The 10,754-nt window shown below is 46.5% G+C and overlaps 1 protein-coding gene across 4 annotated transcripts; it reads left to right on the plus strand.

Moving 5' to 3' along the window:
* Window positions 1-477: 477 nt before the first annotated feature.
* Window positions 478-7,688, plus strand: LOC109900816 (G patch domain-containing protein 2). 4 transcript variants are annotated; one of them, XM_020496653.2, is made up of 10 exons: window positions 478-726; window positions 1,260-1,503; window positions 1,693-2,231; window positions 2,447-2,511; window positions 3,610-3,786; window positions 4,027-4,141; window positions 4,280-4,319; window positions 4,442-4,506; window positions 4,638-4,726; window positions 5,367-7,688. In XM_020496653.2, exons 1-10 carry the CDS (start codon window positions 677-679, stop codon window positions 5,534-5,536), a joined length of 1,554 nt encoding a protein of 517 aa, XP_020352242.1. In that variant the 5' UTR covers window positions 478-676; the 3' UTR covers window positions 5,537-7,688. The 4 variants fall into 4 exon arrangements, with proteins under 4 accessions (XP_020352242.1, XP_020352241.1, XP_031693172.1 ...); XM_020496652.2 differs by having other exon boundaries at window positions 531-726; window positions 1,693-2,234; XM_031837312.1 differs by having other exon boundaries at window positions 725-1,100.
* Window positions 7,689-10,754: the final 3,066 nt, after the last annotated feature.

A 10,754-nucleotide genomic window follows, 5' to 3' on the forward strand; every position in this document is an offset into this window, starting at 1 on the left:
GGGTAGGCCTACACTTTGTTGCTGCCCTAGGTCTGGGATTTCCTAGACTGTCACGTTGTGGGTATGCCTACACTTTGTTGCTGCCCTAGGTCTGGGATTTCCGAGACTGTCACGTTGTGGGTAGGCCTACACTTTGTTGCTGCCCTAGGTCTGGGATTTCCGAGACTGTCACGTTGTGGGTAGGCCTACGCTTTGTTGCTGCCCTAGGTCTGGGATTTCCGAGACTGTCACGTTGTGGGTAAGCCTATGCTTTGGGAAGGAGTGAAGAGTTTGGAACAAAAGAGCAAAGCCTAGGCCAAATCTTAGATTGTTCCTATTCTTATCACTGTGGCTTATCGTAAATGTGACAATATTTGAAGTTTGCTGTCCAACAATGATCCCCAACCAAACATATTTTCCAATTTTGTCAAGAACTTCAAGAATGAATAGCCTAATGTTGCCTCTGGTGTACAAAGCATGTACTTCCACAAAGTTGCTGGAGAGACACTTTAGTCCAGTAGGTGGCCGTAATGCACCATTAATGTTGGTAGCCAACCACAACAACACCGCAGAAGAAAAAGTGTTTCTTCTGGGCTTTCGCAGATTTGTTAGGCTAGCTTTGTAAAAATGGTTACTCCCTTATTTAGGCGTGTTCCCGTCATTTTTGGTTAAAAGTAACAGGCTTTGGGGGGCTTTAATGTCAGGTGCAGCTAATTTAAAGACCTTTAGTAAAGCGGGAACCAGCTGGTAAGTAATTTCTGAGAAAATTGCTAGCTAGCCAGCCGATTAGCCTAGCTATTCAGACTGGACAGCTGCTTATATTTGGAAGACGCGTTAATAGCACGTTAATCGGCTACCTAGTTATCAGATGTTTACATTTTGACAGCAAAATGGGCCACTAACGTTAGCTAATAAATAGTGTGTCCGCTAACTAGCTTGTTTTTCTTTTTTGGTTTAGCCAACTATGCTAGCTAGCTTTTAAATGTAGGTCAGGTCTCCATGGATTGGATTAACACATTGGCAGTGCCTGGGTCGTTTAGCCCAAGCTCTGCGTGGAAGTTCATCCAACATTTGGCTGCAGTTAATACTTACCTAAGCAATAGCTAGCTGGCGTTAAGATGGTATGTACACAGATACTACTATTAGATTGATGCCAGGTCTTATACTCATGCCAAGGGATAGTTTTCCAAACACACACGATTTGGGCTATACACACACATTCATATATTCTTCACTGTTTGAACCACACACACTCACACCCCCTTTCTCTCCTTCCCCAGGCACTTTAGCCGGACGATGGACGAGCTGGTCCATGACCTGGTGTCGGCGCTGGAGGAGAGCTCAGAGCAGGCGGCGCGGGGGGGTTTTGGGGATGGTGGCGACCACGCGCTGGCTGTGGGCTGCCTGCTGAAGAGACAGGCCCGGAAACGCCGTGGGAGGAAGAGACGCTCTGACAATCCCCACCCGCCCTGGGAGACTGGCCACCTCAGTGAGGGCTCCGAGTCCAGCCTGGACGAACATAAGGTGGGGAGATGGTCTCGGACGGTCCAGGTCCTCAATGAACCTCGCATATCTTGTAAAGGAACAGTACCTTGGTAACTGTACAGTAAGAAGATTCCTTAAGAGCACAGATACTGTCAGTTTAACTGTCTAAACATGTGTTGTAACTGTTTGTCTTAATCTATTTCTCTTCCCTCGCTCCCTCCCTGTCAGGACTACCGTGCCACCACAGGCAGCGTTGCCAGCAGTAACAGCCACCCCCGTGACAACAGCGACTCTGACGAGCAGCTAGGGCCCAAGCGCCGTACCCCTCTGAACCCTGACACAGGACGTGGCAAGCGCCCCCTCTGGCAGGAGGACCTTGGAGGAGTGGGGAGCGCGGAGGGGTCCCGCAGTTTGAGACGCCGCCGCAAGGTCAAACGCATGGCCGTCGATCCCCCTCTGGAGGCAGTGACCTCCAATAGCACCACCCCCATGCTAGGTCCCCCGCCTGTCCCCAAGCCCCACGGAGGGTGCAGGATCCCTGGGGTGAGTGCAGCTGAGGGCAGGGCAGGGATGGAGCTCACTGGTGGCGGAGTTGGCGGGAAGTGCAGGGTGAAGAAGAGGAAACTGGCAGCCCACAGGCTCGGGTTGGAGGCGACTGATGAGGGCGTATTGGTGGAGCGTGGGGACGCCATTATGCGGCAGGCGGGGCCCAAGGACAAGATGGAGTTTGAGGAGCAGAAGGGCTCGGACGAGGACATGAGTGACAGGTGGTTAGTGTTTCCCTGCTCCTTTGTGTATGCCTATACGTTCACAGGTACGCTCACCTGGTTGAAAGCAGGGTTTAGAAGGCTTGTTTAAGGTCTCCTACCTCTGAGGTTTCGCTGTATGATGGACACTGAAAATTGATTTCAGACTTTTCCCATCTCTCCTTACACTCATCTTTTATCCTTTTATTGCTTTCTTTCTATCTCTCTTTTATTAGTGAGACCAGCAGTGTGAGCAACAGTAGTGATGGTGGACTGTACACCAATGATGAGGGGAGGCAAGGTAACCATCTATTTGACCAAATCTTGTCATTTACAGGGACTGGTGGAAGAAGGGGTGCGGCTGCACCCACTGGTCTACCACACCTTTCAACTTGAGTTTCATCATTAACTGAAATGTGGACAGTGACTGTAGGCCTATAACCTCTCACATGTAGACTTATGTCAACTGAACTCGTGCAGAATTAAGTATTTCTTTCAGTGCAGTGATACACGTAATGTAATTTTTTTTTCTCTGGAACAGAAACTTTGAAATATGATATCTTTCAGCATCTCTTGAGCGAATGCAAGTGGCCTGATAGGTTATATGCAATTGACACTTTTCATAAAAGCAGACCGTATTAAAATCACAACATTATGCATCCAAGACGAGCGGAAATCTAATTTGAAACATGTTGGATCGTTGTACAGCCTTCAGCAAGGGAAGAATCATTACCTTGTGTTAGAGCTTTTCTCCCATTCCCTGGATGTCTCATGCTGTGAGAGAAGCAGTAATGGATCAGACAACTTTACTGACGTCAACTATATTATTGATGCATTCATTCTATCAATTTGTAACATTTATTGTTGTGAGTACTGATTTTTATGACCGAAGACAAGATGCATGTATCTAATTATAAACAAGTTGACTAACAAATATCTGAAATTTATAAGCAGAAACTCATTTTAAATTAGGCTTTTAAAAAAAACATTTCTCGCACCCACTAGGGGAAAGGGGGATACCTAGTCAGTTGTGCAACTGAATGCCTTCCAACTGAAATGTCTTCCCGCATTTAACCCAACCCCTCTGAATCAGAGGTGTGGGGGGGCTGTCTTAATCGACATCCATGTCTTCGGTGCCCGGGGAACATTGGTTTAACTGCCTTGCTCTGGGGCAGAATGACAGAGTTTTACCTTGTCAACTCTGCGATTCGGTTACTGTCCCAACACTCTAACCACTGGGTTAACTTCCACTATGTATGTCATTATATAGCAGTGTTATCAACAAGAATAAAAAATGTCTTTAAAAGGTTAGTCCAAAAATCTAAATAAGTAAATGTTTTGTATGGAACCTTTTTTCTCAGCCCTGACCTTTAACCTCTGCCCCCTCCCGATCTCCCAGGTGATGATGAGCAGAGTGACTGGTTCTATGAGGGGGAGCCAGGGGGGGCGTGTGGGGTGGCGGGGGTGATTCCCTGGTGGGAGAGGGAGGCAGGGGAGGAACTGGACCTGGCTGACCCGGTCTTCAACAGCATCCTCACCGGATCCTTCCCCATCATGAGCCCCGGAGCACAGAGAGGTAGCTGGACCCAGACCTGTCTGTTTATATATCTGCCTGTTTGTTTGAATCTCTGGGCCCAGTCCTGCTTCTCTCTTTGCATGATTGTAGAATTTGTTTTATACAACGAGTTGTGATCTGTCATATGGCCAGTAGGGGGCATTTCCTGCACAGGGTTTATCATTTAGCTTCTACAGCCGCCATAGTGTTTCTCCTATTCCAGTCTATGATGTGTGCGCTCTGCTGCCTCTCCTGTGTCAGGGTTCCAGGCCAGGCTGAGCCGGCTTCATGGGGGGCCCCAGGGCCAGGCTTCTCAAGGCAGCCCAGGACAAACCTTCAACGAGCGACTGGGACGACACCACCAGGACTCACACGAGTCAGTCTCCCTTACCTCCCTCGCAGTCACCCGACTTGTAGAATATCTGTCTATACATTTCATTTTTCCCTCATTCTGTATTTTTCTCTATTTGAATTGACTGTGCAAATAAATTTAACAAATCTGTGTCCTCCACAGCCCATGGTTTAGTCCGGGATCTAGAAGAGAACATGGACAGGTAAGATATGTTTATCACTTAGCTGCACTTTCAGGACAGTACTGGGTATTATACATTTGTGGTTGATAATGCCCAGATGCATTTTACATTTGCTAATGGCTTTTCATTTGTTCTCTCTCTAGATGCACTGGGACTCACGGTCAGACAGAGGCCATCGGAGGAGCTGCTCAGTAAAGACGGCCAGCAGGTACAGGAGGAATGGTCCAATCAGCGAAGGATGTAGCAGACATATGATACAGTTGTTCCATCCACAACAGCACATTGTTTCTAGAATGTTGCCAACAGATGGATACTTATTTCCTGGTTGTGGTTCTGCAGGCAGACGAGTGGTCACCTGGGGTCTCTGTGTACGGGGGATGTCAAGAGGAGACGCAAAGCAGCACCCCTTGGCTTACCTCCACCCACAGGTAAACTCTTTGACACACCACTGTACTGTCACACTCCTGACTCACCCATCCATCCCCTGTTAAATCCATCTTTGGCTCTCAACCCTCCTCTAATCTGGATTGGACAGCAGTCAGTTGGCAGGCTCTTCAGTCACAGAGAGATACCAGATTAACCCTAAACCAATGACGGCTGTGTATCCCAAACCACACCTGCTCCCCTCCCACCCTTCACCTCTACCTCTTAAGTTGTGTGTTTGATGAGAATGAGGAATTAAAGGGTTAATGGGTCATAACCAGGTACCCATCTTGGTTCCAGGAAGAGGATATGAAGGTATTTACCAATGGCTACAATAGGAAGTGATGCAACTGGAGTCTGCTCTATTGCCCTCATCTCTCCTTGTTACATAAGAGCAAAGGGAAAGGAAGAGAGACGTCTATTGTGACCCAGTCATTGTAGAGCAGACAAGGTGCTAAATCATTAGGTTGGAGTGGTAGAGGTCAGGGGTTAAATACTGTACCTCCGTCGGCCCATTGAGCCAAATCAATAAGCCATCATCAAGATCATCTGCTCGTATCTCTTTCCGTCTCCCCTTCCTTCTCTTGTCTGTCTTTTTCTCTGTTGTAACTCTGTGTTCCTGTTCTTTTATCTCTCCTTCTCTAGGGTTGGTAGGTGAGAGTGCGGGGCCCATCCCAGAGACCAACATGGGCAACCGGATGCTGCAGAGTATGGGCTGGAGCCCCGGCATGGGCCTGGGTCCGGAGGGCAGGGGCATCACTGAGCCCGTTCGGGCCACACAGAGACCCAAGGGAGCGGGTCTGGGTTTTAAATGAGCCTCAGGCTTTAGGCCCCAACTGAACAGGCCAGTAGGCCTCGATGGAGATGGACCCTACCGAGAGCAGGGAGGACTGTGGTCAACTCTCTCTGGGAAAGAAACTCTGATGGAGCAGCAGAGCTGGATGAAGGAACGGATGCAAGTCGGCAAGAACAGTTTTAACTAATAGGAAGACCGAAAGGATCATCTGAGGTGGGAACCCCAACGCTCCATGCACTTCCACTCTTAACCAGGGCCGAAACTCATAAGGGAAGTTTTGACCCTGGTTAGGGGAAGTGCATGGAGCGTTTGGGTTCACACCTCAGATTTGTAGTTGGGATGTCCAATGTTTCTACCAGGGAAAAGGGAAGGAATGGAAGAAAAGACCCAGGCGTTGTTGAGTTTGATTGTACGAGACTAGCCAGGTTGTGTAGTTGGACTGTGTGTACTGCACAGCACACTAAATGGCTCAATTTCACAAGAATATAATTTCTCTTCAATCAACGGTTGTTCTGATATTGCACAGTATGACAAAATATATTTTAGGTGAATATCACTGTACGCATCAAAATAATGTGTGTGGTGGAAGTTTATATTTGATTTTAAATATGTTTTGCGACACTACATTGGTGTTATTCCGGGGTAATTATAATGGAATAACATTATTCCTGTGGCTTAGTACAAAAAGGTGTTAGCAAAGTACTGCATTATGTTAAGGGAATTACAATTATACTACTTTCTCTGGTATAACGCTAATGTAATGTAACTGGCAAATGTTTTTTTAAATGGGTCTATATGGTTCCTTTTGGGATATCGGGCAGTGATATTTGATTGTAGATGACGGTTATTGGTAAAAAAAATAAAATAAGATGCCGGTTTTTCTGCTCCTGACTGCATGTGCTCCCATAGAAACAGAATGAATTGGATGGGCATCCCATTTCAAGTCAATAGTGGCATAATGGGTTGACTGGCTAGCACTGCAAGTGTACCCATCAATTTGTGGTGCGATTTGTTTTGATTCAACTCAACCGATTACAAAGAAATACATTCCATTAGCCACATCAGTTAACATAAATTCAATGAATGTTCTACATCAGCATTGAAATGATTGAATACAGTACCAGTCAAATTGCCAGGGTTCGAGGTTCCCAAACTCTGCTCTGCCCCCCCCCCCCAAACCCCCGGGTGCACATTTTGGTTTTGCCCATTAGGTTTTGCCCTAGCACTACACAGCTGTTTCAAACAAACAACTCATTGTTTTTTTAAAATTTTATTTTACGGTTATGACATTTATTTTGTTTTCATGATGGTGTTCATCCATAACCGGCGGTTATATGGTAATTGTGCCAGCGTAAAGATGGTATTCCTGAGGGAAGTGGGAATAATTCAGGAAATGAATCTTGAAATAAAATCATTGTATGTATGGTATTGAAGTAGAATGTTCAACCCTGAACACTCCAGAATAGTGTTTATTTGATTAAAAAGGCAGTGCAGTTAACATGATTTCCTGTTTTATGACATTGAATTAACACTTGGAAATTGTGAAAATGATCATATTGCCCTTTTTGTGTAAGAGCTGTTTGAAAAATAATTCCAGGAATTTCAGCCTGTTCAAGTGGTGTGGAGTTATTGGACAAGATCATGACATTACAATCTGATCTGATTATTCTGACCAATGACCAGTCATCTTTTATTTGCGTGCCTATCCTACTTTGAAGGGATTAGCGGGGTAGGCTCTGGCCAAGACGATCCTATCCACCAATCAGGGCTGTTGTGCGATCAGACTGAGCATTTCAATGGCAAAAGGAGGTGTAGTTATTTTGCATTAAATAAATACACAGTGTTTTATTAGACATACAGCGATAATTTAAAAGTAACGTTAAAAAGACTGCATGGGGGGCTTTAAAAAGAAGCCAAGCAAAATTCTGTTTCCCAATCATGCTGTACTTGCTATGTATGTGTAGCAACCATCTCATGGCAATGTCTTTACAATAACAATTCCCAGAGTGTACAGTAGACCGTAACATGTTTTATAAAGTGAAAAAATGATATTGGTTACACTTTACAGTCTTCTATTTACCTGGTAAATAACAACTGAAATAGGTTTGTAAAAAAAAGTGTTACCGTTGCCAATGTAATGTTCATTAAACTTGAGGGCCTGAGTGAAACAATCCCCCTGGTATGAGCAGATTCAGTTTGTTTTACCATGTCTTTCTTTCTTGCTCTCTCAAGCAAAAAGAAACAGAAAAATATTCCCTAAGAAAACATCAAAATAAAAAATATTTAAAAAACACGCTTCATAAATAGTACTCTCTCACGAACTCGATTGATATACACAACATGACCAAAGGTATGTGGACACCTGCTCGTCGAACATCTCATTCCAAAGTCATGGGCATTAATATGGAGTTGGTCCCTCCTTTGCTGCTATAACAGCCTCCACTCTTCTGGGAAGGCTTTCCGCGAGATGTTGGAACATTGCTGCGGGACTTGCTTATATTCAGCCTCAAGAGCATTAGTTCGGTCGAGCACTGATGTTGGGTGATTAGGCCTGGCTCGCAGTCGGCGTTCCAGTTCATCCCAAAGGTGTTCGATGGGGTATGTGCAGGCCAGTCAAGTTCTTCCACACCAATCTCGACAAACCATTTGTGTATGGACCTCGCTTTGTGCACGGGGGCATTGTCATGCTGAAAGGAAAGGGCCTTCCCCAAACTGTTGCCACAAAGTTGGAACCACAGAATTGTCTAGAATGTCATTGTATGCTGTAGGGTTAAGATTTCCCTTCACTGGAAGTAAGGGGCCTAGCCCGAACCGTGAAAAACAGCCCCAGACCTTTCTTCTCCACCAAACTTGACAGTTGGCACTATGCATTCGGGCAGGTAGCGTTCTCCTCGCATCCACCAAACCCAGATTTGTCTGTCGGACTGCCAGATGGTGAAGCGTGATTCATCACTCCAGAGAAGGCGTTTCCACTTCTCCAGAGTCCCATGGCGGTGAGCTTTACGCCACTCCAGCAGATGCTTGGCATAGCGCATGGTCATCTTAGGCTTGTTCGGCCATAGAAACCCATTTCATGAAGCTCCCGGTGAACAGTTATTGTGCTGAAGTTGCTTTCAGAGGCAGTTTGGAACTCGGTAGTGAGTGTTGCAAACAAGGACAGACGATTTTTACGATCTTCAACACTCGGTGGTCCCGTTCTGTAAGTTTGTGTGGCCTACCACTTCGCGGTTGAGCCGTTATTGTTCCTAGACATTTCCACTTCACAATAACAGCACTTACAGTTGACCAGGGCAGCTCTAGTAAGGCAGAAATTTGAGGAACTGACTTGTTGGAAAGGTGGCATCCTATGATGGTGCCACTTTGAAAGTCACTGAGCTCGTCAGTAAGGCCATTCTACTGCCAATGTTTGTCTATGGACATTGCATGGCTGTGTGCTCGATTTTATACACCTGTCAGCAACTGTGTGACTGTAATAGCCCGAATCCACTCACTTGAAGGGTTGTCCACATACTTTTGTATATGTAGTGTACTTGCATCAAACTCAGATGCTGACAGAGAACCTCACTAAAACATGATGCTCTTGCCTCTCTCTTTCCCTTCCTCTCCCTCCCCTTCGCAAGGCTGCTACAGCGATCCCTGTATCTATGGCAAATGCAGAAGAGCTGTGTCCTCTACTTCCTCTCTATCCTCTTCCCCTATCACACACACACACACTCAGGACTGAGTGGGGTACGTGAACTCAGCGCTGGTCCAGAGGAGAGGAGAGAAAAGTCTGTGCTGCTGCATCGCTGAGCCACAGAGAGGAGAGGAAGGAAGAGAGCTGGGTAGAGCTGAAGGCACAGAGAGGAGTGGAAGGAAGAGAGCTGGGTAGAGCTGAAGGCACAGAGAGGAGAGGAAGGAAGAGAGCTGGGTAGAGCTGAAGGCGTTTGTCCTTGAGACTGACTGACTGACTGCAGCTGGCTGCAGGGCTCTGGAGGAAACAGGGAGAGTGAGTACTGAGTCGGACGGGGCAGGGGCTGGATGGGATGTTAAAATATGTTGTTGTGGGGTATTTAGACTGGGGGCATTTAGAGGGTATTTGAAAGTGTGTATCTAGAGTGGGGTATTTTGACCAGGGCAGTTGACTAGAGGGCATTTGGGCTGGGATAGAAATGTTTGTGTGAGTGTGTGTGTGTGTGTTTCCTTTGTCCAGGTGGGAGAGGTCTGTCCTGTACTCAGGTATACCCACCTAACTTAGGTTTATATCGGCTTCCTGCTCTCCCAAAACAGTGTGTGCCACTACCCACAGTTAGTTTTGAGAATAGCTATCTTATTGCATTCCTCAATCTTCCGCCTGCATTCTAAGGTCAAGTTGGTCAGTGATGAGTTGTTCTCTGTCATTTTTCCAATACATGTTCATCCTTCATTCCATGTCGCATGGGTTAAGTAAACATTTCTTTACAGAGCTTTACTCTCCCCATCCCTCCATCCCTCTACTGCCTCCCTTTCTTTAGTGTTGACAGATCGATAGTTATACATCTATAATTGGAAGACATCAGTTATGGCGGTCCTCCAAAGCCAGTCATTATTGTGTGTAATCTTGGAGTGGTGTTCTTGGCGTAGCTGAGACCCACTGGTCTGGCTGATTGGCTGCTGCTCAACCGATCCACCTTTATAGGAGAGAGAGGGAGAGGGAGGGGGGTGGGGAGAGGTAGAGGGCATAGAGAGAGGGACAGGTATGTGCGAAGGAGGAAAAGTAGGAGGGACAGGAGAGGGGAGAGAAAGGAGAAAGATGGAGAGGAATTGGGGGAGAGAAGGAGAGGCAGAGAGAGGACAGGGGATAGAGAGAACAATAATGAGAATGAGGGAGAGAAAATGGAAGAAGGAGAATGGGTATAGGAACTGGAGAGAGTGAGAGAGAGGAAGAACAGAAGAGAGGTGGGATGAAGTGGGAGGAAATTTGCACCTAAAAACCTTGTGAATTAAGTCGACTGCCAGAGTAAGATTATACCACCTGTGGAGAGAGAGGTTAACTGTGAGGTGGTAGGCCAGGTAATCCGATCTTTAGAGTGTGTCTGCCTGTTTGTCTGCCTGCGTGTGCGTGTGTGTGTGTGAGGTTCCTGCTGTCGTCAGCAGGTGTCTGAGTTTGAGACATCATGCTGAGAGGGTCAGGTGCTGACTAACAGTATTCCACCTGTGTAAGCACCACTCTGGTGGCTTCACACCTGAGATGTGCCCCGTGATAGGCCTGGGAAGCA

Source organism: Oncorhynchus kisutch, linkage group LG12 (assembly GCF_002021735.2).
Source record: "Oncorhynchus kisutch isolate 150728-3 linkage group LG12, Okis_V2, whole genome shotgun sequence".
Classification (NCBI taxonomy): domain Eukaryota; kingdom Metazoa; phylum Chordata; class Actinopteri; order Salmoniformes; family Salmonidae; genus Oncorhynchus; species Oncorhynchus kisutch.

What these genes read in the sequence shown, in the direction of transcription:
- LOC109900816 (XM_020496652.2), top strand. Translation starts at nt 677, where the DNA reads ATGTCAGGTGCAGCTAATTTAAAGACCTTTAGTAAAGCGGGAACCAGC. An exon ending in AGTAAAGCGGGAACCAGCTG is followed by an intron (nt 727 to 1,259) that starts GTAAGTAATTTC and finishes CTCCTTCCCCAG; the next exon opens with GCACTTTAGCCGGACGATGG. An exon ending in CAATGATGAGGGGAGGCAAG is followed by an intron (nt 2,512 to 3,609) that starts GTAACCATCTAT and finishes CCGATCTCCCAG; the next exon opens with GTGATGATGAGCAGAGTGAC.